Source organism: Epinephelus lanceolatus, chromosome 20 (assembly GCF_041903045.1).
Source record: "Epinephelus lanceolatus isolate andai-2023 chromosome 20, ASM4190304v1, whole genome shotgun sequence".
NCBI classification, from domain to species: Eukaryota; Metazoa; Chordata; class Actinopteri; order Perciformes; family Serranidae; genus Epinephelus; species Epinephelus lanceolatus.
Genome location: NC_135753.1, coordinates 13,815,741 through 13,843,533, shown reverse-complemented (window position 1 = coordinate 13,843,533; position 27,793 = coordinate 13,815,741). Strand labels below are relative to the sequence as shown.

Below are 27,793 nucleotides of genomic sequence, written 5' to 3'. Positions count from 1 at the left end.
ATGTTTGTTTTGACAATATTTATTTCTATTTTCCCAATAGTAACATATAGTTCAGGACAAATGAATGTTTGAGAGAAGCTAGCACAGCAGTTTGCAGAGTATATGATTCAAAATTGTACCATATTTAATGAAAGTGAACTGCACTCTGAGTACTAGGGGTTTTAATTGTTCTCCTAAACAAACAATATTTCCTGTAATCAAGAAACCAGGGTGTATTTTTTATATACTTCTGTGTTAAAGGCTAACAACACTTGCATTTGACAAGTTTTTGGACAATCAAGTCTAAATCCTATTGATCTGTTTGTCATACATCCCATAGAGTCAAGGGCCTTGGTAAAATAAAAGAAAATCATAAACTGTGATGTTATGGCACCATGACACGAGTCAACACACCGCCTCAGACACGCAGAATAGAACGACAGCGGGCAGCCAAGAAACGTTAGAGGAAAGCGCGAGGATACGTCGTCACTGCTACCAGAGGGCGAAGCGGAAGAGAAAGAGAGAAAAAGGTCGTACAGGTGCAGAGCAGAGAAGAGCTTTCAGAGAGACATGCTGAGGGACTACACATATAGATATAATACTCTACATTCTGAGCGGCGACAGTCTTCAAGCAAGAAGTAGAAAGACAGAGGATAGAGATAGTCAGATCAAGCGCAGAGAGGAGTACAATGCTAGGCGAGGTTAGCATGCTTGCGGCACGGAGAAACTTTACAGGAAGCCCAAGACACAGAGAATCACATGTAAAGGCTAGAGCGACAGTGCACTAATCTACAGGCTAAAGCTATACATTGGACACTAAAGCTAATTACAGGAGCTACACTTACTGTATATATGTATATATATATATATATATAGAAATAGATATATAAGAGATATCAAACAAGCTGGATAGGCAAGGCATCGCATGCACGTGCAAAGGAAGCAAGTCTAGCAGCAGCAGCAGCAGCAAGAGAAGAAAATGTCTGGCTTTCCAAGACCAGCCTGTTCTAACAGAAATATGTGAAATGACCCTGACCTGTTAGCACTGCGTTATGCGATGACGGTGGCACAGAATGTGTAGAAATTACATGCTGTCAACAAGGAAACAATGCCAATAAAAAGTCAATAAGGATCCTTTGTCATGGTGGACAAATGAATTCCCTGGTTTGCCAACGTCACACAATGAGGGGTACTTAATGTTGAGATCCCATAGGTAGTATAACAAGTTACAAAGTCCTCATAGGGAGGAAGGTTGGGGAGGCCGACGGGTCAAACAAATATAGGACTTTCACCCAAGAGACCAGTGTTTAATGTTACGACCCCACTGGGTGTATAAAGAGCAACAAAGTTCCTGCAGGTAGCAGGTTGGGGCGGTGGAGGGGTCAAACAAACACAGGACTTTCACCCAAGAGACCACTGTTTGTCTCCTGTGTGAAACCAAAAGTCAGCATTGACTTATTTTTAATTTTCCTTACTTAGGTAACCACATAGGTAAAAGCATGCTTATTGTAACCGACAGCACGATGTTTTCTTAAACCTGACCAAGTAGTTTTGGTTTGACCAAATGTGACCGTTTCACAACGCTGACCACGTGCTTCAAACTGTGACAGTTTGCCGTGTAACACTGAAATTTGTGACCCGTCAGATTCTGTGACCCAGCACCTTACAAAATCATTGTATTTAGTGAGTTGTTGAGTGGTTTGGGTTAAGGCTCGGACATACTTTCCACATTGAACGTACGCAGACAGCTGTGGTCACACAGAAGGCATAGGATGGATCCAGAGTGAATGTCTATCAAAAATATAACTTAAAACTACCTCACTGTGGTGCAGCTGCTGGTTTGACTGCAATGTTTTGGACTGGGCTGGAGTGTGGAACAAGAGATTGGAGCATGTGCACTTACTGTAGTGGATCCACACTGACATGAGTGGATGATGACATTTACATCACATAGACCAAAGTGGACCCTTGCGAACATGCAGATGCTGAAACTATAAATGGCTTTTAGTGTTTAGGGGGTGGATCTGGGTCAGATTCTGTTGGGTTACAGTACTCGGTGTAATACCGGCACATAATGAAACACAGTGCGTGCCATCACGTAATGCAGTGCTGAGGGAACATGGTCATTTCACAGATTTCTGTGAGATCAGGTTGCCCAAGACCACCACAGTGAGATTCCTGTGTCGCTGTATTAAACCTGATGTTGTCTGTGTCACAGTGTGTACGCCAATTTTATCTGTAAACAGAAATAATAAATCTAAAAAGTATATCAATTTTAGGGTAATCTGTGTGGGGATGTGAAACAGTAAAACTTTATCTCTAAATATCTGTAAACTCAAAAAAAAAAGAAGAACTGCTTTAACTTCCAACAGACCCTTGATTCATGTCACATTCAGACCAAAGAGCTTAAGTTACATTTTTGAGTAATTTTTTTTCAACATCAACTTATGAACAACCATTGGACATTGCACGTTATTAGGTCATGTGTATACTCTAAAGTGCACAACCTCCTCTTCGGAGGAAAACTAGACAATACTGGCAAATTTATACTAAGGCAACACAGTTACAAACACACTAAGGTACACATTGGCACATACCGTCAAGTATTCACTTGTGCACAGAAAAAAACACACAGGGCTTCAGAGTCAAAATGGCTTTGCATATTCGTTTAAAATCCAAACACCAGAGTCTCTGAGCAAGACTCGAATATATTTCAAGGTGAAATCTGTCAGTTTCTTTAAAGCCAGTTCCTGAAACATGTTTTTCTTTGAAATAGCAAGAAGAGTCACAAACCAAGTCAAGTATCTAACATACATACATACATACATACACACACACAGGAAAAAAGCCTTTTGGACAAACAGGATGAAAATACAGGTAATCTATATTGGAGATAGAGAAAATATGAATAACTTTACCTCACAAATAGTCTCTGGTTATATGTCTTATATACACTCATGTATACACAAATATATGTACTTAGGACATCTTGAAATACTATTTACAATCTATGATCAAAAGTGATTGTACACTGAGCGACCGTGTTGAGCAAATTGTGCTTTTCTAACTTGTTCTAATGAAAATGCTACAGAACCTCTGCTCGTTAAATCAGGGTTCACGTTTCCATCGACTAACCTGCCTACAGTAAGCGTGGTTTTAGTTTATGTTTTTGCTAACTAGTAGCAAACTTGATTATCGTTAACTACTGTACACTTGAATTCACCTTTTCTTTTGATATTTTGCAGGGTATACAGATTTGACCCACACCCAAATATTGCTTGTGAATGAATAAAGAAGAAATCTCATTTGCAATGCTAAGGGATGCTTCCTCCTCCCCCGATGATTTAGTGCAAGTGATGTCAGATATGCAGTAGCTGCAAGTCTGGTGAAGTTCCTATAACACCGTTATTGCCCTGTTCCCAGATTTCTTAAGATCCTCTATCTTTCTTTAAGTGTTCGTCCAAAAACACCACTGACAAATATGCTCTCTCGTTATGGTACTGTAGATGAGAGGTTTCACATCTCTAAAGTTACAAACCTTGAAATTTTAGTCCTGGTTGATTTAGAAACACCTGTGGTTACTGGTGATAGCAGCAAGTGCAAGACCATGCTGCCTAGAACACTCACTGGCCACAAGTTCCCATAAAGTCCAGTGCTAACTTGAGATCATGAGCTAAGTATTTCATTATCTTATCATCGTTATGGACTTTGTTTTCTCGAGATAAAGAGATAATCAACCTGATAGCAAACAAAAGGAGTGGAGGATCAAGAGTGCCGTGCCAGCATCCATAGATGGCATCTTGACAACTGTAGAAAGTGATTTAAGATGAAAATGTTGCTGAAAATGACACATCATTGCTGTACTTCAATTAAGGTCCAACAGGCAGAAATTGCAGTGTGTCCTTGTGATCTTGAAGGCTGAAATCAGGTGTGATTAAATAAACAAGACACTCATCTTTGAGCTCTCCATAATTATCCCATGATTTCGAGAAAACTAATGCAAAATAGAGATAACAAAACACTTAGTTTGTGATCTCGAAATAACAGCATTAAAAAAATAATTGCAGGCACTGCCATTCTTGGTTTCCGTACATGGGATACCGTTGCAAGACATAGCATGGATCAGCTAACAATGCAGGGCCTGTTGATATTGTTGTTAACTGTGGCAATTTGCATTTAATCAAGTTACCAGAGCCAGCTGACATGCAGTGAATTCAGGGCTTTGGTCTGGGGCCCCTCGCAGTTGCCTATTTTGCTTTTTAAGACATAATCATTCCCCAAAAAATAAGACAATGACTGATTTTTTCTGAATGTCACAGACACTCTGAGATGAAACTTTTAAGTTTGAATTTGATCTATTAGCTCATAGGTGCACGGGTATGCAACTTGAATTCCAAGTGGTGGCGGACTCCGCCACTAACATTTAAAACTAATGTAAGGAGAGGCAATTAAAAACTAATTTAAATGGCTAAATAAGCCATTGAACGTAGGAAAAATTGAGTTTGAAATACCTAATAAATTTAAGGATTTTAACTTTACGTGACCTCTTAATGTTGATTATTCTCATTTTGGATCATCATTACAACATGTAAAGCACACTCAGGACAACTAAACATACAGCCTGGTTGGAAATGGTACCCATTCTGATATGTGCATGGAGCTGGTTACGTCAAACAAAACAATTTAACAAGCCTTATTCACCTTAAATACACTAGAAAGAAGTGTGTGTAAAAAGAGTAGAAAGTGTTAGAACTAATAAGCAGCAACATTAAATTAGCATCATAAGCTGCGGACCAAACTGTCAGAGGCTGATGTGATGCACGATGAACTGACATGGCTTTATAAATGCTTTGAATTGACTTTGCCGTTGTGTAATTTTGATGAAAATGCCTTCTTTTATACATATTTCCAAATCCCAGTGACTGCCTGTTCTGGTTGGGATACTTATTTAACATGTGTTGGTGCTGCTGTACATCACCAGTCAAGAGTGTATTGTCCAAAGATCACCGCTTGGAGTACTATGTGCAGATGCAAAGGCAGTTGATTAAGCTGAGGTAAGGTGAAGTGCTTTTTTTTGTTTTAAACCAGAAGTTTAAAATGTAAAGTTACAATAGAACACAACCACGTTTGGCACTTAACAACATACTCTGCAAATGACAAATGATTAAAAAATAAATTCTTCTTCATCGACCTATTGCACAAGCATTTCATATCACAAAAAGGACATATAAAGTTACATCACTTACACTACTCTGGGATCTACCACACTATAGGAAAGGCAGACAGAAGCACTTTTACATAGCTTTGGACCAAGTCAGTCCACGGCAAAGCTACAATACATAATATATGGATATATCTGTAGATCTTTTTTTCTCAAATATACTCTTAAATATGCGACTTTGGAGGAAAGAGAGAGAGAAAAGAAAAAGTTTACCAGTACATTCACGACAAACAATTCATCCGTCAAGGGGGAAAAGTACAGGAGGATTTGGTGCGATGAGTCTTATAGATCCTGGCCCAGTCGTTCAATCTCCTCAATAAGAAAGTCGATGTCCTCGAAGGTTGCGGCAGGATTTGAGATCACCATGCGGAAAAAGTTGACCTTGTCTCCTTGTGGTTGGTAGCTGACCATAGTTGTCCCGTACTCCATCATTCTGGCTTTTATCACTGGAGCCACCTTAAAAAAATTCGGGAAAGACAGCATGAATTCAGAGGGTACGGAAGAGAAAATCACTTGTTATATTTAAAGAGTTTGGTATTGGAAGCATTCTGGGTTCACTTTTTTAGTCAGAGTAGTATTGACCAATCATGTATGAGAGGGCTTTGAAGGCCTGTAAGTTAACAGTGCATCCAGGGTAAGAGAGGTGGAATGAATTGGCTGAAATGCAATCACGGAACCCATCACCTATCATCTGATAACAATTTAGCTTTTTATCTACATACATATGCAGGTATTTGTTTATGGGGATTGGCTGAATTGTTGTTTGGACCTGTCTGAAGTTGCTAATTTAAAGTAAACAACAACCAGCGCATGGTAGAGGAAATCTTGGCCCAGATATCCACTGGCTACATCAGATCTCCCGTAATACTGGCTGTTGGCCTCCAAGGCTTATCATCATCAGGTGATAGCCAGTGGGTTGTGAGACTGTACTCCACAAACAGTTTCTATCATTTCAATAGTTCTGTTTATTTGGGATTTACTGAAATTAAAAACTACTAAGTGAGCACAAAAGAAAATAGATCACAGCTCTAGTTTTTAAAGGTGGTATATACGCAATGCTCTCTCATACCTAACCACAAAAAAAGGTAGATTCCAGCCCCAAAATGACATATATTACCGTTCTAACAGTTGCAGTTTTAAACATGTCCTTTATATCACAAAACAGTTGCAGTTCTGCTCCAAAACTACCTGGTTAGGTTAAGGCAACAAAATTACATGGTTAGGTTTAGAAAAAAATGTCATGGTTTGGCATTAAATAAGTACTTTTGTCTCTAACATAATGTCTCGGATACACATACGATATGTCACTTATGTCACTAGTGTAGCATCCCACACATGCGCGCATACTAGGTTGCGTTGTTATTAAAAGTCACCTGGTAGAGCAGACGCCCCATGTACAAAGGCTGTGTCCTTGCTGTGGCGGCTGAGGGTTTGACTCCAACCCACATCCCTTTGCTCCATGTCATTCCCCTCTCTCTCTCTCTCTCTCCCCCTTTCATGCTATAGCTGTCCTATCAAATAAAGGCAATAAAGCCCCAAAAAATATCTAAAAAAAGAAAAGTAGTCAACATGACTTCAGGGCATAAACACCGGTCTCCTAGGTGAAGGTCCTGTGTTTGTTTGACCTTTCCACCACCTCTCCTATCTAACCTGTAGGGAAGTCTCTGATGTTTGTACAACTTTATGCAGACTTTGTCGATTTATATGCTGTGTTACATCACTTCCTCTTCTGCTCCTGTGATAATAACTACGGCCATAGAGGGCGCCGCCTTACAATAAACATAAGCACAGGTTATAATAATATATATATACGTTGTAAATAAAAACTTTGAGTGAAAACCAAGATTTGAAAGCATCCAAAGTCAGAACTGTACGTGTAAAATGTGTTCTACGGGGAACTGTGTCTTGGGTTTTTAATCACAAAGTGCAGAACACAGTGGTATAAGACACATTGTGTTTCAGCTGCCATCACTCAAATAAACAAGTCATAGCAACACTACACAGATGCTATGGGAGCAGTGTTTATTTATGTATTTATTTTAATGGTTTAGTGATTATTAGAGCCTTGAATACTTTTATCATACCTTCTGTTGTTTATGTTACTTGTAAAATGTGCGTCAAGATGGAGGCCTTGTCTACTTCAAACAAAATCTGCCTGCGGGTAGAAATAAAGTAACGTGAACCTGAACCTACTTGGTGACCGATTAATTTTTATGTTCATTCATTCATTGGGGGGGGGGGTCGGAGCCTATCCCAGCTGATATCGGGCGAGAGACGGGGTACACCTTGGACAGGTCCAAGGGCTGACACATAGAGACAGGCAACCATTCACACCATTCACACCAGTCACCAGTTAACCTGCATGTCAAACTCCACACAAAGGGGGTCCCGGGAGGTTCAAACCAGGAACCCTCTTGCTGTGAGGCGACAGTGCTAACCACCACACCACCATGCTGCCAATTTTACGTTATGTTTACTAATTAATGAACTGCCATAGGTGAGTATAACACAGTTTGAACTCTGCTGGCACTAACTGAATTTAAAAGTATAAAAAGCCATTTTTCAAGTAATCTGCAGTTTCATGAAAAAAATGATTCAAACACGCATAAATGTAAAGTTTGTTGAGTATGAATTAAGTTAGCACCGCGAGCCGGCAGGTCACAAACACAAGATTCTTTTTCCCTCTACACTAAACCAAAGAAAATGAACTGGAGGTCTGATCACATGACTAAATATGTTAGTCAAAGTCATCATGCAAAAAAATTGCCATTGATGACCAACTGTACTCCCTCATTGTATCCTTTCTTGACTCCTTATATGCCATTTTTAAAATGTTTTTCTTTATAAAGTTAGTTTAATTTTTATTTTAAAAAGCATCTGTTATCAGATTTGTGTGCCTCCTTTTTTATTTTCTTTTTCAGCAACTAAACACATCACATTTCCTCCTCAGATCACTGTGATCCTGATGCATGTAGTTCATTATCTCCCACCAGTCTGACAGCTAAATCTGACACACAGCTCTGGTACACACAGCTCTGACTGCTGCCGCCAAGTTGAGAGGTTATCTCTGAGAGCAAAGCAGTGAAAGTCTTGATGTCAGTGTGGATTCTGTGCTGTGATGCAGTTGAAGTTTGGAACTGGAAAACATTTCAATATATGTTTCTCTATTGCATCATGTTAGGGCTGGTGCTTGTCATTTTGGATAATGTAGGATCTGCACAGTAAATTAGAAATGACCACACTTGGTTGCAGTATTGTGACTCATATGCACATGAGGTTCAGTTTGCTGCCAAAGAGCTTAAGTTAACTGTGACTCATAGACAGCGCCCTGCAGGTCCGGCATAATCTGGCAAGAATTTTATTATTTTATTAACACTGAGGGTATTAAGTTGAAAACTTAAAATAGACTTTTAAAACTTTACTAACTCCTTGAGCAACCACAGTTGGTTTTAACGTCAGTTAGATGATTAAGATCTGCTGGTGTAGATAGCTGTATAAAGAAGCCTGAACTGTGGTGGAAAGAAACTAAGTGCATTTACAATTTTAAGGCAATTCACTTAATTATATTGAATTTATGCTACTCTATACTTGTACTCCACTACATTTTAGAAGGAAATATTCAGTGCTGTAGTCTAGTGTATAGTAATGAGTATATTGTGACCACCAGGGGGGCGCCACATCCAACCTGATACAAAAGCTGAGCTCAGCAGGGCGGTGGCGTGGAAAGACAGTGAGGGTCTCTCTGCATGCTCTGCAGTTTGTTCAGTTTGCTGTCATCTCTTGACCCCCGTATTTACAAAAGAAAACTGCCAAAGTAATAACCGTGTCAAATATTGTTACTTACGTGCCCTTGCACATTTTTAAGTGGGTGTGTGTAAATCCTAGAGCTTTTTTAGTGGGTATACAGCATTTAACTGTGTCTCACGTAAACCACACCATTACATTCACTACATTTACTTAACTACTACAGTTATTTGTTACTTTGATTCACATACAAAACATTTGCACGACTTATTAAATATGATGTATTGTTAGAAATTAAAGGCACATCCCATTACAGGTGTTTTTAACTCAACTACACTGGCATTTATGCGAGGCCATCTTGTTCTTATAAAAATGATAAAGCTGTAAATTGCAACAGAAAAAAAACTAACAAGAGAACCCCTGAAGTCCTGTAAAAATTTACGAACTTATGAATTTGTTACAAATGATTATCTTGTATGCGTAGGAGTAAAAAAAAAAGAAATCACATTTCAGGACTTTGAAAGCACCGTCATTCAAACCCTCTAAAATGGGTGACTTTGCATAACAAGTACCTCAATGTTTGACACTTTAAGAACATTTGCAGACTTCTGCAGGACTTTCACTTGTATCAGAGTATTTGTCCACTGTGGTATTGTAATTTAGGTAAAGAATTTTCTTCCATCATGGGGCTGACAGTATATAAAGGCTGCAGTGCTGCGGCCAGTATTGTCTGTCATCACATCATCATTCCCTCCAAATCTCTTGCAGGTGTCCAGCTGCAGTTTCTGTAAAATAATCAATCAGCAGCTGCAGATTTCCGTCTAATCAGTCTTTCAACAACTTTCCAGTTATCCTTCAGAAGAACGTCATCCCTCTGTCTAAGTGTCAGAGTCTGTGGAAAAAGAGCGAGCTGTCCAAACACTCGGTTTCAGTGAGGCGTATCCACTGTGTTTTTTCAAACTTTGTAAAACAAAAGGAAATCACTCCATCTGATGTGCTATGACAATTTATGGTGGAGGGTTTTACAGAGAAAGAGAGCTCTTTGTATGGCCGTCACGTACACCATCTGTTTGTCCTAATTGTCAATTAGTAGGCCCCTGCTGCTGTGGGATCCTCTGAATGACCGCCTCTTTAGCTAACTGAATAGTCTCACTCCCTCTGTCCCTCTGTGTATCGTGTTTTAAGACTGTCACAATTTACTAAGTATAGCTCATGTGCATGCTCAAGTATTTTTATAATCCTGAGTAGAAGTGGACGTCCACTAATGAGCAGGACATGTGATGGTCACACTGGATAGGAATAACAGGCTTGTAGGGCAAATGCAAGGTGCAGTGAAAGGTGTTTTTGGTAGATATTACAGTCAGGCTTCTTATCTCTGCTCACCCACCTTGTGCAAGCGTTTCTTTCTCTCCTCTTTGTCCTCCATGTAGCGGATCCCAGGAGGGAGGTACCAGAAGCAGACATTGGTGTGTTGAGGCTGTGGGAACACAAAGAGGCGACAAGAGATGAGAGGAATAAACATCCGTACAAGGCAAAACATGCACACTTACTTCAGGGCTCGGTATATTATATATATATATATATATATAATATTGCAGAATTTCATTGTATCGTGATATGATTGTTTTTTTTTATTCTGTTGATAAAATTAAAGCCACTATGTACAGATTTTGAGCATTTCTTGTCTTTGGTGCCCCCCAGTGGTGGCATTATAATCACCAGGGTTGTCACTTCTTCTAGCAATAAAAATTTAAAGGTCCACCATGTAGGATTTTGGGGCATCTATTGGGAGAAATGGTATATAAAATTCAGAACTATGTTTTCATTAGTTAATAATCACCCAAAAATAAGAAATGTTGTGTTTTCATTACTTTAGAATGAACTGTTTATATCTACAAACGGAGCAGGTCCTTGTCTGCGGAGTCAGCTGTGTTATTCTTACAGCAGCCCAAATTGAACAAGCTGTAGACAGTGCCATTCAGTTGCTTGCAATCTGTAACTTCGCCACTAGATGCCTCTAAGTCCTACAAACTCGACCTTTAAGCTATTAGAGTAACTTGAGAAATGCTATAATATAAAAACAATAGTAGTTGTGTGTTTTTGAGCTGCTTTAATCAGTGTTTTTATCTTAGCAATGAATTTAATAACTCTGTGTAATGCAAAAAGACTTGCTCATGCTAATGAATCCATGAATAATTATTACCCGATCCCGACAAGTGGCAGCCCTCTTGGGCTACAAAATTAAGTCAACGCAGATGAGCCTAAAATGGCCACTAGAGGCTGCCTCCAAAGGCGAGTCAATCCCCATAGACCCCCATGTTAAAATCCCCAACTTGATAGCAGAAATAAACATGTTTACAGCCTGGTACAAAATGGTTTTGGTCTTTATGGCTAATTTCAACATTAGACAACTGTATGGGGGGTACATTTTTCTATAACTCACTTTTTTACATTTCATCAAGCCTTAAGTTATGCATAATTAAGTGCATGGCCACTTGGAGTGACAGGCTGCTCCTTCACAGCTCCATCCTCTCATCCAAATATGGTCACTTCTTGCTCCAAAAAATCAAGATGGCAATGACCAAAATGCCACACTCAAGGCTTTACAATGCAAGGTCACAAACCAATGGGTGACATCACGGTAGCTACAGCCATTATTTTTATGCAGTCTGTGAGTTTTAAGGAGCATTTTTGCAATTTTGATTAAGTCTTTCATCAGGGTTGTTTTAGCAGCCACAAAATCCCCAGAATAAATGTTAGCATTGTACGTTTCTGGAAACCACGGATAAATTTCATTTATACATTATTATGCAGTGGATATATTAAAACTCTACATTTCAACAATGCTGTGGTTAATATGTGGCTATGTTAAGGCACAAAACACATTTAGTTATGGAATGGAAAAGAACACATTATGACTTAAAATACTCAGTTCTGGTGGCACAATCCCAGCAGGAGACACGGCAATGTCTTAGATAAACAACAACTTTTTTTGTAGCTATAAAGCTCTTAGAAGACGCAGCAATAACTCACTAAATAACAAGAGGTTTTGAACAGTGGTCTACAGCTTGGCAGCCTCTGACAATGTCAGCTCATAAACATGTAATCAGAACTCCGTCATTATAATAACATTGATTTCATGTGTATGAAACATACAAATAAAAGTATCCATGGTTTGCAAAAATGTACAATTCCAACATTTTCTTCCAGTGACTGGGCTGCACATTGTAATTAAAGACTAACATTACTAGCGGTATACATGTAAATTAGTGTTATTTTTTACATGTGAAGAGTTTCCTGATGTAATACATAACAGTGGATGAAAGTCAATTGATATTAGCAGCAATTTGACATCTGACATGATTCTACACACATTTACCATATTGTAATGGCGAAATTGGAAAAATTTGATTATTAATATTTTAATGGCAAACATACCACCCAGCCTTATGGACAAGTAGACATAATCTGTAATTACATATATTACATATAGATGTACAAGTACACCTACAACTTCATATTCACAGATATGCAGTATATACACATATTTACCAGTCATCCTCGCCTGAAATCCTACAGATACCACAAGATAAAAGGAGTTGAAAGTAGCCCGCTGATTTCTCCGAGCCAGAGCAGATTCAATTTAAAAATGGCTCTCCAAAGCTCAAAAAGGAAATCCATTAGGTGTTGCCGGCATCAGACAGGTAGCCTGCCTCCTCCTCAGATACTCTATATGTCTGAAAACCCCACACAGCTCTATTTTTTGGCATCTGAAGCCTCGCTGGAGCAGCCTGCCTGCCAGCGAGTAAAAAAGCATTCATTACCAACAGCTGACTAGCCATGCACACCAGCCTCATTTATACAGCCGGGCTGGTTCGGCCGTAGTATATTCAACATCAGATTGATGTAATAGCTCAATGGGAGGTACAGACAAGTGAACACCTGGGCCGCTGCCTAGAGGAGTTGGCTTTTTCCCCACCACCCTCTGGGTTATGATGCTCTTAGCCTTTTGTGGCTCAGCAGGAAAACAATAAGGCTTGAAACATTAAAGAGCTTTCACTATAAATGACTCTGGGTGTCCAAGCACTCCTTTCATAAAACAGTTTTTAGCTTAATAACCCCATCTATCCCGCATATGTTTGTGCTGTTGTGGTCCTTCTCAGTGGAGGATATTTCAGACGCTGTGCTATTCATATGCATATGAGCAATTACAGGCCGTTATGCTATTCATTAAACATAATAGCAGCACATTATACTTGCAGCTAGAGGTAAAAATGGCATTCATCCAACACAAAGAAAAAGTGCACTGCGCGTCAATCAAGTCACCCATAATGACACCGAACACATGGAGGTAAAAGAAGCAGCGTGGACTAATGTTAGCTGCTTTTCTCTGATTGTGTGGCTGCGGATGAATTATTACTGTGGAGAGGGAAAGTTAAATGTGGACCTACTTTTCCATCAAAGACCATCTCGTATCCTTCTCTGTCTTTGATCTTGTTGTAGAGATACTCTGACAGCTCCAAGCACTTGTCAATCTGAGCTTCAAACCCAATGGTGCCCTGTCGAAGAGAAGATTTTACATCTGTTAGTTTTAAACATTCATTCAGATTAAATAATATTACATGGCTATTATGAAACTGAAGGTATTTGTGCAAGTGTGTAAATAAGATGCAGAAAATATATTTTTCTGCTAGAAAATTGTACAAGATTGTCCTGAAAATGCATTTAATTCAGTCTCCTGACACTCACACATCTGTCATGCACTCATAATGTCAGAAAGTAAAAAAGCAACATCAAAGAAAGTATAACACACTTAATCAGATACATCCATTAGAGTTTAAATGTCCAAAACAAATTAAAGAAAAAGGATTAGTGTCTGCAGGTAACAAACATTTAAATCTAATGCTTTTAAAGACCTTATCAGCATAATTTTTTTAAACAAATTTAAGACTGATTTCTTTCTAGCATTACAGGTGAGTATAAAGGTAAGTAACTGTTGATATGCAAGTGGTTCCTGCAGAGGTAGGTTTGATGTTGGAATATGTTTATCAGAGTGATACTGGTTAATCTACATTTTGCCGTAAGGTAAGTGCAAGTATAAAGTAAAAACACAGTATTAGGCTCAGTGATAGGTTTTAAGATTTAAAGACTCATTTTGATGAAAAAGAATTTAAAGGATGGCTAAATTAAATCAAATTTCAATCATTATATTCAATTCATTTATTCAAGACCTCAAAAATTCAAATTAAAGACTAGTGAATTAATTTTAAGTGAATATTCATATGAATATGACTTTAGGACATTTTAGGACTTTTTTAGGACCTGCAGACACTCTGTGGTTCAGGGTTTGACTCCAATTCAGTCCCACCAGGATTACACAGGCTGTTTTTGTGACTGTTGCAGCCCGAAATGCCTGATTCCACGACAGCTTTTCTAAAAAAAATTGCAGTGCATGTTGCCATGTTTATGGTTGTCTTGGAATTCCACACTTATAATTATCAGCATTCAGTGTTTCCCACAGAATTACAATCTTTCTGTGATGGTAGCCTACTGGGTGGGGAGGCATCAACAGCTGATCGTTTGAAGCAGCTCTAAAGGACCGTCCAGCTCTCTCTGCCTGGTTAGCAGGAGCTAACACAGCATAACGTGATCTCATCCCTAACTCAGCATGTTTTGCTGCTTAGGCAGTTTTAATGTATATCAGTGATGCTCAACATATGACCAGTGGCCCACATCTGGCCCGCAATTGTTGGTTGGAGCGTGGCCTGCTGACCATTTTCTAATTTATGATAGAAAGGAAAAATGGATTCACACTGGGAATTAATGTTATACTTAAAGTGTAAATAAGGTGTCTTGTCCTTTTCTGGAGTGCATAAAACCATCAAAATGCTTTTTTTTTTTTTTTTTTGAAATCAAAAGTAGAAAGTGCCAGGGTAGGACCCCCTGACACCTCGACAGAGGTCTGGCCTAAGCCCCAATTGTCCTCAAATCTTAGAAACGCCCCTGTGCACACCTGATCTGCAACTGGATTTGAGATGAGTGAGAGAAGCAAAGGTAAAATTAAAAACAGGCAATTTGCCTTGATTTTGCTGACTCATGCTGATCCTAAACCTGTTAATCTGAAAATAAAGAATTTCAAAGAAAGATGAGTTATGGGCCTTTTAATGTTGATTCATTTTATCTGATAAATATTATTAATGTTTGTTTATTCCTTTCATTTTGCAAAAGTGGCCCCCGGCCATAGCAGGTTGAGTATCCCTGACATGTGTTCACGAGAAAAAAATCCCCAAAACCACTGTGTTATTATAATTATTATTATATGTTTTATAAGTTTATCTTATATATTTATTTTATTGATTGATTGATTTAATATATAATTAAATATATGTCTAGAGGCTGACATCACACACTGACTAGGATGTCTAACACCAAAAAAAAATCAGTCTATATATCAAATAACTTCACACAAACATGAGCAAAAGCAAATATCCATGTTAGCTTGTCCTGACCTTAGCTCTCCACATGAGCCACAGCTTGAAAATGTCCACGTGGCGTCCGCACTGCAGCGCTTTGTCTCCGGTGTCGTAGGAAAGGTCATAGTGCTTGTCCTGCTGGAACAGGTAGCAGGCGTGCATCTGGTTGCAGTTCTGCATCAGACCCTGTGGAATCACATCCAGAATGTTTATTATCACCACAAGAAAACCAAAAACAAATATTCACATATATGAATGTGACGATGAGGCGCACCTCCTCTCTGACCAGCAGGGCTGAACACTGCAGAGGGACTGACATCATCTTGTGTGGGTTCCATGTTACTGAATTGGCCCTGCAGGTAACAAAAACTTTAGTTTAGCTGTTTGGTTCAAATGCTCGTTAGCTTCTTCTCAGTTTGTGTTTACCCCCCCAGAACGTTTTTACTTGCCTCTCAACCCCATCCAGCTTCCACCTGTGTCTCCGGGACATGAGCAGACTTCCTCCCCACGCACCCTGACAGGACACACACATAACAAAGAAACATGTAAGTTTGAATAATTTTCATTAAAGGGACACTCCACTGATTTTACATGAAAAATAAGTTTAAAGTCCTAAAGATATGACGTTGCATTATGGGAAAAGAAGGATCCAGGATTTTGGTAAACTAAAGTCAGGATATCTTGGCCTCAGCTGCTTTGATTTGGACCGTTCTTTTAAAGATCTGTCCGTTGAAAGTTCCCCATCCTTTACAAAACCTCAATTGCGTTTTATGTGTCTATCCAGTTGTGATTAATATATCAAATCTCTACAACCTCAGCAAAGTTGCCTCAAAGCTTTGGTTCTACTAAACTCTCATTTAAATTCATATGAATACTTCAAACTAAATGACATTAGGGGATCAAAAATCATTCGTCTCAATGCTATATGCCTTGTGTCTAAAACTGAGTTGCTTTGTGCATGGGTTGTCTTGCATAAACCCAGTGTTATCACTATATGAGACATGGCTTTGTAATAAAAATATAAAACTAAATAAAATTGAACTCAGATATTACTCTTCATAAAAAGCTGACAGATATTCCAGGGGTGGTAGTGTGGCTACACTTCCTCTAACTTGGTCTTTGAGTTCATTGCACCCAGAGTCAATACATCTTGAGTGCCTTTTTGTGAAGGTTAAGTATAATTATTTGTAAGAGTTGGACTCGATTCAAACACTTGATAGACTCTGCAGGTGCAGAGGGAAGTCTGTATATGTATAGTAGAAATGCAATGATATTAGGTGACTTCAATAAAACTGACTTAAAAATCTTCTATAAATAAATGAATATTTGAAAATTTAAATCTAGCACAATTAATTTAAGATATACCCTGCAGGATTTTCCTTAAACACAATCTATAGACTGATAGAGACAAAATCCCCCTCAGTCATCACTCATGACCCACTAGAAGTATGTGAAAGTATATTTTATTTTTTATTTTGTGCTTGGGATGTTCATTAGTGTGTACCCCGACAGCGCTCAGGTGACGTCGGGTTTTATTAAAAGGCTGCAACGAGTTACCACACACAAATATAGTGAGGCAAACAGGCCAACTGACAGAATCTTGGGTTGGGTTTTACTTATACTTCCATTAGTGAGTGTTTTTACAAACAGATAGTAAACGACAATCCTTTATAGTATACCTTTAACAAGCATAGATCTCCCTACAAGTCAGATGGCAAGACAAATGCTAAACTTTGTACAGTAATGACCAGTTTTTAAGAATTCTATTTGTCCCTAATTCTAAAAATGAGGAACTAGTCAGTACTCTTTAGTGGCTGAACAAAATGGTGATCACGTTTGCTTACACATATTTAGCTAAGGTACACTGGCTGATATATCGACCTGGCCAATTCATCGGTAGACCTCTGCTGTTAAAGGGACAGTTCACCTCAAAATCAAACACCATTCATTCCTATGAGATTTGCTTTGTGGTGCATGAAGCCAAAAACGTCAGTCTGCAGCGTATAAAATTACCTGGATGATCAACACTGCTTAGAGCAAGCGCACTTGTGACTTACACAGGCCCAGCTGGCTACCTCTGGTTTAACAATCCGTTAACTTAAATGAGGATAAAGTGATTTATTCATGTGGCTCTTATAAACTTTTGGAATGTTATCGGACCAAATGAATCAACTTCTGATAGTGAGACGAATCGTTTTAATGGGGATTGTGATGCTCAGAAAAATGTGTCCATGGATTTACAGGCATCTCCTTTCCAATGTTAGTCTATGAGAAAAAAGGTTTTGGGGCCTAATGGCATCACATGAGCGACTCAGAAGTTGTGATTCCATTCTTTGGCCACTATGAAAATCAGTTGCTTAGTGTGCCGCACTTCTTGGGACCTGATTGACAGGTGTAGTTTGGTAGTAAGAAAATAGTTCCAACATGAAACTGCTCACAACAAGGTCTGTGGATTATCTTGAGTACTGATGAGTCATGATTTCTGGGAAGAGACGTTGCTGTTGAATTTTTCCAAATATATTTTTTGGCACTTGGAGCACCACAAGCCGAGTGCCATCTAGTTTCATTATATTGGAGAGAAGGCAGACATCTCTATGGCTGATATCTCCAACACTCTGCAACTCACACAAAAACAATCTAGACTGATAAATAGCACTACAGGTAAGAGGGAGAAATATATATTTTTGATTACGAGTTCAACTCGTAATCAAATATATATTTTTGATTACGAGTTGAACTGTCCCTTTAAGTCTTACGATGTTAGTGTTGTCCCCCTATTATATTGTGAAAGCTCTCTCAATAAATCTGCAATGAAACTGCTGCTAAACTTGCACTCGTTGCATATATATTCATTTAACTGCTTTGAAGGTTCCTCCAGCTCATTAGCTATAGCAGGTCAGAACATTCTTCACGACTTATATATTCTTCACTCCAAACATTGGTATCATTATCAGCTTCAAAAAGGTCTAAATGTGAGAAGTTCATGTGGATGTTTTTGCCAGCGTCTCTGGATATCCAGCCTCATAATGTTTCCTGCTGAGAGCTAAGAAGGCCACAGAGCACATTTATTTCACGGGGAGCTGCACCCGCAACAGCACATACTCCGACAAAAGCAGCAGGTGCCACAACAGTCCAAAGCAGGATGTTGTTTTTTCTCATCTCAGCCAGTTGAGGAATGATAGATAAGGCCATTTATGCCTCTTAATAGAGGTGTCCCCCTGTCAGGACTAAATCACCTTCATTAATAGATAGAGTTCCTTCAGTGAGAGGGCCCATGATGGCAAAGTCAGGGGAGGAGATGATTTACAGCCTCTGTTCCAGTTTTTCTAATCCCCAGTGTTAGATAGGAAATGGCTGGCTCCTATCTGGGTCAACCGCAAGCAGTTAGAGGCGAGACAGACATAATAGATTTGTCAAACTCACTGGTGAGCTCTGTGTATTCCTTCACTAAAACCCCTGCTGTGGAGAGATGTTGTGCACCGCAGACGTTTTAGGTAATAACAGAGTTTTTAACGAGGCAGTGGGAGAGTATGCAGATTCCATGAAAAGGTCAGTTTGTTTTACTCACATCCACATGCATCCAGACACTGTACTTTTTGCAGATGTCAGAAATGGCGATGAGCGGGTCAAAGGCTCCGTACACTGTTGTGCCCGCAGTTGCGCTAACAAAGAAAGGAACAAAGCCCTGCAGAGACACAAACAGGAAATGATTGTACACAAAGCAGCTGATGCAGTTATAATAATGCCAACATGTTTCATAATCAGGGTGGTTTCAGTCGACTGAGTATCAGAAAATGAGGGCTGTATGAAGTAATATCTGCAGTATTTATAGCTTGTGTTATTAATGTGTATCTCATTACCTTCTGTTTCGCCTCCAGTATTCTCCTCTCAAGGTCGGCTGGGATCATTTTACCACTGCAAAGAAAAAAATAAGCCTCAGTTGCGTCTTGAGTTGTTTGTGAATTCATTAATGGTGGAGTAAGTATTCAGATCTTTTACTTATGTGATGATACCAAGAAATCAATATCAAAATACTTCACGACAAGAAAATGTCCTGAGGAAAACTGAAACTGAAAAAAACAATAACATAAACTAACCAGCTGATCAATGCCATGGTAGACGAACAGCTCCCATGTTCAGTGAATTAAAATTACTGTTTTTCTCAATGGAGTCTGGCTTTGAGAAGTTTCACTTTCTGTTCAGTTTTAAATACTAAGGTTTTCAAAAAACACATCTGTTTTGGAAGTACTGAGCATACGACTGAGTGAATGAGACTTGGATTATTCTGCATGAGTTGTGTGAGAGTTTGAATGTTTTCATATAGTTTTGCTGTTGTAAAACGTGGACCCCTATGACTTCAATTCATCCAGAATTTTCTTTGTATTTGGATTCTTTGTTCATTTTGGAGACAGACAAGAAAAAAAAAATTCTTCACAAATTCAGTGTAACATGGGGTGAGTAACTGATATATAAATGATCATATTGGGAGTGAAGTGTTCCTTTAAGTATTATCAGCAAAATGTGCTTCATACTGATGCATCAAAGTGTAAGCAGCATTTTACTGCTGTAGCTGGTTGAGGTAAAGTTGGGTTTAACTGCTCTGTATACAGGCACTGTAGGCAGTTTTGTTCAGAGATCGCAACCTAAGGGGCTGGTCCCTAAAAAGGGTCACAAGATAAATCTGAGGGGTCAAGAGGTGATTTCTGGGAGAAGGAAAAAAGAAAAAACCTTTCTGGAATTTTCTCAAATTCTCAACATATTTGTGAAATATTTCATAATTTTACCTCTATGGGCCTCTGAACAGAAAATCCCACACGCTGCTCTTGCTCAGCTTCACAATTTATTAGTGACACTAACATCTCAGTCCTCCTGGACCTTCGTCAAGAGTGTTCAACACCATTATTTCCAGCACTGAGCTTAAACAGAAACTGCTCCACCCATTTCAAAGGTATGCACAGGTGTGGGGGAATTCATCAGCTGTGGGCGTATTTCTTAATAATTGGCAACAGCCTGTGCACCATGTGTCACATATCCCACAAACGAAAGAACAAGGGAACAAGAAGAACATGGGAAAAACCTGGTCAACTCAAGCTCCTTACACAATAAAGGCTATTTACAATATTATCTACAAAAATGTTGATCTTATGAATGATCACATCGGTCAACATTGTATACTCTTATGCTGTGTATCATAAATTGGTCTTTTGAGATCCCCAAATCCACTATAGGATGACATGCCATGGTATCTCATCATTCAATCCTTTGGGAGACAGTTTGCAGATTAAATATCCAGTATATACCTCTATAGCCTCAAAAGGACCCCAACTAGACACTTCGTTTTGTAGGGTGTCACAAACCAAAAGGTTGGTAACCAGTGGTTTGATGTCTGATATTTGACTGTATAAGCTAATCATGTGCCGTTTTCAGTAAAATCTTCATCTGCAAGGTAACCACAGCCATCTATAAATGTAGTGGAGTAAATGTACATTTTCCTCTGGACTTTTAGAAACGTTAAGTAACGGAAATACTAGTAAAACTACTACAACATGAACTACTATACAGCACTTGATTTAATGTACTTGATTACTTTCCACCACTGCAATTTATATGTGAACTTTTAATTTTATGCTTTTACACCAAGCATGGATTTTTGTCCAAAAAATTGGATGGAAATTTACAAAAACAGATTTTGAGGGTTCTTATGAATGCTTGCACATCCCAGCAGATTATTTGGAAAGACCTTGATTTTCAGCACATGTCCGCTTGTGGAAATGTAGGCTCAACCAATGAAATCCTTTGTTTTAACTGATGTCATACCTCCAGGTCATAGCTAGCTTGCTGCCAAAATTGGGTTATGGCTTAATTTAGTTTGTAATTCAGATGAGATGGATGAAGACGCAGCTGACATGCATTTGCTAATGTAAATGTTGGTCAAGGCATGGGGCTAGCTCCAACAGCTAGCGTTAGCATCAAATTTAAGATCTGATTAGTTTATATATTTTGTAGTTGACATTCCCTGAGACATTCTCTGTCTGGATAGGATTTTATTGTGTGGAGTGGACACGGACATTGTTTAGGGGGACACTCTCTTTCTCTGCACTGTTGTGCAGTTGTCATGCATGAAGCTTGCATGCAGATTTTCCATAGAGTATTCCCACACCATTTATACAGCTGAAATGAGAGGCGGACTTTACCTTTCATCTGCTTTGATGCAGATCACACTCTCTGTCCCGATGCCAAGAGCTGCCGCACCTTTTTTGATTGAAAAATGGCTCTGAAAATGAGACAAAGAAGAAATAAAATAGAAATTATGTTGAACTGTCTGCACACCAGGTTACAGGAGGGGGAAAACATCTGGAAATATAACAATGGTCAGGCAGCTCTAAAAGGTTTGTGTGTCACTAAATGGCGTCTTTGCCTCACAGCATCTTTTAAATGTCCTTTAAAGATGAAGGAGGTGACATATAATGTGGCAGACACACCAGTCACCTTGTGTCCTGCAGCGTCTCACACACATAATGTCAGCTTTATATCAGCGCTGGTGGTATGAACATGACAGAAAGGCACTTTTAAAACACACACATCAAGCACAGCCACGGTTAATGTGGAAAATAAAAAGTTATTCCTCCACTGGAGAGGATGGTCTTTGACTTTTGGTTAAAGAAAGTCAGTGTTCATTATTTGATCCATTAGGACACATATTGACAGTTTAATTAAAACATAAATGCCTACATGTTCGGATGTGAAGGCCACCAGTCGGGGAACAGATGACATTCCTTTCTCCTTCACTTCGGGGAACATCTTGAAGCGAGCCAGCAGCATGGCGTACATATTAGAAATAGCACCACCTGGAGGACAGACAGGACCCAGTGATTTACAGCCAGTCGGTGTCAGGCCCACATCACAGCCCTGACTGGCACATTCTCATGGGAGTAACGCAGGGCTTCAGAGCACAGTTGGAAAAATTCCGTGTATGTTTGTTATAATGATAGAACAACAGAAATCCTTTGTTCACAGTGTATCAGTAGCGCATCGAGCAATGACACAGCATCCAACTGTCCACAATGTCAGAGCCAATCATGGCCTTTGTCATCACATTCTCCAGTGATTGCTCCTCGCCACGTGTCAGACAGAAAAGCATGGGAGGAATTAAAGACTGGAGGGAGGGTGGTGAGGTGGGGGCTTAAGTTGGAAAAATTATTTTATGCTAATTGGCTTTGAAACGAGTTCCATTTATATCATCAAAATGCAAATTACAGCACACACACACACACACAGAGGCAGTTCCATCTCCAGTGAAACAGAGGGGTGGTGGGTTTGGCGTCGCCGTACATACCAGGAGAGAAAATGCCATCTCCTCGCCCATCCGGCCAGCCAATGATCTCCCTCATCTTCTTCAGAGTGACGTATTCCAGCAGCACAAAGACAGGAGCCACCTCATAGGTGAACCTGCGTTACACAAGGGACATCACATGCTGCTTGTTACACAAAAATGTGCATGACTCATCTCCAGGATATAGCCAGTAAACTGACTTTTTTTTCCAGTTTGGCTGTTTCAGAGTTGAAATTGATGGCAGATAAAACACTGAATAATTCAAATTCTTTGAAGATAAAGATGCAGAATTTTCGGTGGTCTTACAGGCCACACCTTCCACTCTGAGGAGGCAATAAGATTTTCATTTGCACTGATGCTTCTGAACAAAATGTACGAGCATCCGTTTCTTTTTCCACTGCGCAGGCCACATTTCAGACCAAATGTGCTTTCTGCTGTACAGAAGCCTCATATCTTCATCATCCTCGCTGCACTAAAAAAGTACATTTTCAGTCTGAGCCACCTGACATATTTTCCTACTAATACACGGCGTATCAGCAGCAGTAATTTTAACCCTCCCCCCGTGTCAACAGCAGGCTTATTTTGCAGTGCCTCACAGTTGCCAAGGCTGACTCTTGCAGAGTTTATCACCCCAAAAACACACACCCAAATTAGCTTCAGATTAGTCTGAATTTAATTTCAGGGCTAATTTTCTCCCCTTGAATCCCCATGGAGATTGGAGGTGAGGGGGAGGGATAAAAGGCAGAGGTGGGAGGGGGAATAAAGGAGGGGGTCTGCCTTTCATTTCGCCTTTTTCATTTGCCATGATTGAGTGAAAAAAAAGAGAGAAGCCGCTATCAGCACGTGCAGACGGCATACGGATGGACCGGAAATGGAATTCATTGTCATTATCATTATCAGCATTTAAAATCATGATGAAGCAAGGGGGCCACATACTTACATATTGGTGTTGGCGGTGGACGTTAGCCAATCGGCTGCCAGTCCGACCATGTCTAATCCTGTAGAGAGCTGATTGAAGTACCTGGGGTGGGCTGAGGAGGAAGAAGGGGAAAGGGTGTGAGATGGCTGCAATTTGAACAGTTTTATCAGGCGTCAGGAAAATTGAAATTTCTGTGTGTTTAAGCTGAGTTTGTGAAAAAGGCAGAGACACTGTCATCTCGTCAATGCTTTAATTGCAGGTTAGAAATGCAGCTGCGGTGATGTTTAAATCATCTTGAGAAATAATGAAAGCATTCGGTGTTGTATGGGTAATGTAGGAATTTAGTGGAGGGTATAAACACCAAGATAAAGTTTCCCCACCTTTGTTTAATATTACAGGTTACATCACACACTGAGGAGCTATATAAAAAACACTAAATTAAATGTTTTTCTTTTTTTTTAAACAAGAAATTCTAAATGTCTCCTCAACAAGTCTGATCCACAATTACTGTCTCAGGAAGACACTTGAATTTTTGCCTTATTTTATTATCATTTCCTCTTAATATGTTTATTGTTTGCTGCATGTTGGCACCAAAAACCAAAGCAAATCTCTCATGAGTAAAAACCTTCTTGGCAATAAATCCTACTCTGATCCTGATTCTACTTTAACTTCCTCAATTTAGCTGTGATAATAAACATTTACAGTAATAAATGGCTTATAATACACTGTAATGTAGTTTAAGCTGTTACATTTGTAATGCATTTGTCAACAACTTGTCTATAACTCACCCATGAGTGGATGCTGGTGTATAACAGATAATGAACGGCAGTAAAAGACAGTTAATAATATAGAATATGTCTTCACAGAAGGAGTTTTAATTGTTACAAATACTGTGCATTATAAAACACTTTAAAATGTCCTTATATTTGTCATATGCAATTTGTCACATGTCTATAATCTGATCAAACGGAGTTAAGGGAAAAAAAAATATAATGTATATCTGTATTTGTTTTGGGGGTTTCTGTGCTGTGCTGTAAATTTTCCCCTGCATGTGTCAGCGCCGAGAGGATAATGGACTTGGCCTATGAAGCCTGCTGGTTATTAGCCTATTATCTTCTACTTGGTGAACCAGATTTACTGCGTCACTGCATTTATCGGTCTGGTGGCCAAGAGGAGGAGGAGGAGGAGGAGGAGGAGGAGGAGAACAACTTGCAGGTTGATTTTTATTATAGACATTATTTATTTTTATCTTTTTTAAACACAGATTGCTTTCTGTTCTGTGCTTTGTTTTATTCTGTCTTCACTGTGTAGATTTTTGCAGGATAAACCTTAATTAAAATGGAGATAGGATTCACCTAAAAATCAAGTTTGTGTTTTTTTTCTGTTATAATCTAGGACTCTATGCTATAAATAGTTCTTCCCCCTCATTGAATGAGTTATTAAATATGTCAATATATTGTGACTTAGACGTATTAAACACAAAGAATTGTAGCAGGCCGGGATTTAGGCCTGCATAAATGTGTCAGGTGCAGCTTTAAAGCGGGAATATTTCCTAACACGCCACACTGAAACTGTTTTAGCATATTTAAATAGTCAAAAATAAAGCAGCTTATTTATCAAGCGTGTATCAAACATTTGAGCCTGCAGACCTGACCTGTTTTGATGGCGTATTTGAGAGTAGCGCGACAGCTGATCAAGATATCATCCAGGGTGGCCGGCTCGCCCTGCAGCTCCCAGTTGTTCATCTGAAGAAGCTCGTTTGGATAATGAAAATCAATAACTTTGGTGTCCCGGTCGAAAGACTCCACGATGTAGGCCAGTAAAATATCCACAACTTCCTGCAGGAAGGTCATTGTTTTGGTATCGCCGTCCATGGCAGGTAACAGGTCTGTAAATAAAATATAAATAAATAAATAAACAAACGCGGGAGCAGCAGCAGCAGGGGAGACATTTTGTGATTTATATTTCTGTGCAGAGGAGTCTCATAAAATCATGTTTGCATGCATTCTTTTCGATATTGTGAAATGATCCTGCAGGCCTGTAGACGGGACAAAAAAAAACATATTTTGTTACATTTAAGGTCTGCAAATTAAAGTAAGTTTTTGGAGTTCATGCAACGTTCAACACCTCTGAGCAAGAGATTCTGCTGAAGGTGACCTCTCTGGAAAAACTGTAAAAATGTCCACTATAGTTTACTGAATATTGCGCATATTAAATCTTAATGTAAAAGAAGCACATTATGATTAATTCCATCCAAATTTGCACATGTTCTGCCATTTTTATTTTAATTTGTATGTGTATTTTACTGGCGGTGGGAACAAAGAATAAAGCGGATCAATAAAATGACATTTATATAACAGATATTGACAAATGAAATCGAATTGCAAAATGCCAATTTACACATTGCTTGCTGTTTTTCTTTTATTTAAAAAAGAAAAAAAACTACACTTATAATAAATAATGACTTTTTATGTCATTTTTACACTGACTAAATGACGGTAATCCAAAGCAAGGCCAAGCTGTGACTCAATGAGACAGATCAGGAGTCCGGCAGTGTTTAATCTCCAGGTTTGCAGCATGCTTTTGTACCTGTTGAATAGAGGTTGGAGAAGACCACAGCAGCTTTGGTGCAGTTGCAGGATTTGTTGCAGCCGCAGGTGCCTGCAGCTTCTGTCCCCGGCGGCTGCTTGGCGGCCGGCTCGGCGGCTTTCTCCACTTCCCCGACATTTAGCAGCGCTTTGAAACATCACAAAACAGCATTAAGATATTTTTATTACGCTGTCGATAAGGCCAGAACGTGAATGAAACGATTGGTAAAAACTGCGCCCCCCTCACCAACCAATCCCCCACTCCCTCCGACATACCACATAATTTCGATCCAATTCCTCCGGATAATTTCTGGGCCGCCGCTTGGCACCAAGCCCTGGCTGCAAGAGAGAGGGGATAAATCAAATAAGGATGCACAGGAGTCCAACTTTACGACAGTAGCACAAAAGGCGCCATGCAAGTTAGAGGAAAAGAGCAACATTCTCGCATCTTGCAGGGTGAAACGAAAAAAAAAAATGCGTAAAGCAGACACAGCAGGCCTGTTTGGTTTTTCACTCGGCCAAACGCACTGGTTTGAGACAATGCACTGGAATTAGAGCTGCGCCCCGCTCCATCACAGCTGCTTTCAAGACAAAAAGCCACTCACGCGTACTGGGGCTCTGACTCCCGGTGTTGGCCCCCGCATTATCTCCGCCGAGAGACCAGAAACCCTGCGATGCCATTGTTGCCGGTAGTTAGGAGCTGCTGGAGACACGGAGACCGACAGAGCCCATCCACACGCGACGACCCGGCGCTGTTCAAAGCTGATGTGGTGCTGAATGTGACCAGACCTCTCCGACTGCTGCAGCCGTGCATCCGATAGACGCTTTGTGCTGCGGGAAAGACCCTCAAAATAAAACGCGTATGGTAAAGAAAAAAAGACACGCAAAAGGCGTCCACGGTGCTCTTTTTGCAGGCGTCCACAGGTGCACGGAGCGTAAAGCAGCGTCCTCCAAGAGAAATCCGGCGCACCACGCTCTCCTCACCTCATGGGAAATATAGTGCAAGAGTTCAGCTGCGTTGAGATGCCTGCTTTGGATGGAAATAAAAATAAAAACAAACTGCAGCCCAAAAAAAAGTGGTGAAAAGCAGCTATATGCCACAGCTGCTGGTAAATATGCAGCACACACAAGCCATGCCTAATTGCTTCTAACCTAAATGTCACGTCACTAAAGAAATCCCATCGTGATTCACTTCAAGTCATGACGAACTGCGTTGCGTAGCGCGTCGTGACTCCATACATCCCCAACATTTTGTGCCCGTGCGCGCACAAACTTACCCTCCATACAGACAGTGAATGCCAACTAATTCATCTGCCCGGCGACCGCAGACCTATTTTCTTGGAGACCGGCTGCTCTAATTGCCCGCCTCCGGTGGAGGAAGCAGCGGGGCGGCGAGGAGACTTGGTTCAAATGCAGTAAAGTGCGCATGGGTCCCTCCTCTCTGCTGTCAGTGCTGGGGCTCGTTACTCTAAAAGTATTCATTACCCGTTACTTGTTTATTAACTGTAGTTTATTTGTTTCAGGGTGAATAATTTC

General features: G+C 39.8%; 1 protein-coding gene across 2 annotated transcripts; it reads right to left on the bottom strand.

Annotated features, from left to right (window-relative positions):
* Position 1: 1 nt before the first annotated feature.
* On the bottom strand, positions 2–27,671 carry gad2 (glutamate decarboxylase 2). Of its 2 annotated transcripts, none has more exons than XM_033638823.2 (16): positions 27,535–27,671; positions 26,534–26,596; positions 26,259–26,405; positions 25,324–25,557; positions 23,691–23,781; positions 22,754–22,866; positions 22,150–22,265; positions 21,612–21,691; positions 19,278–19,332; positions 18,986–19,102; positions 15,867–15,931; positions 15,692–15,770; positions 15,454–15,603; positions 13,396–13,503; positions 10,332–10,421; positions 2–5,656 (listed from the first exon to the last, which is right to left on the bottom strand). In XM_033638823.2, exons 1-16 carry the CDS (start codon positions 27,539–27,541, stop codon positions 5,483–5,485), a joined length of 1,689 nt encoding a protein of 562 aa, XP_033494714.2. In that variant the 5' UTR covers positions 27,542–27,671; the 3' UTR covers positions 2–5,482. The 2 variants fall into 2 exon arrangements, with proteins under 2 accessions (XP_033494714.2, XP_033494713.2); XM_033638822.2 differs by lacking the exon at positions 27,535–27,671 and adding an exon at positions 26,863–27,528.
* Between the last annotated feature and the right edge of the window lie 122 nt (positions 27,672–27,793).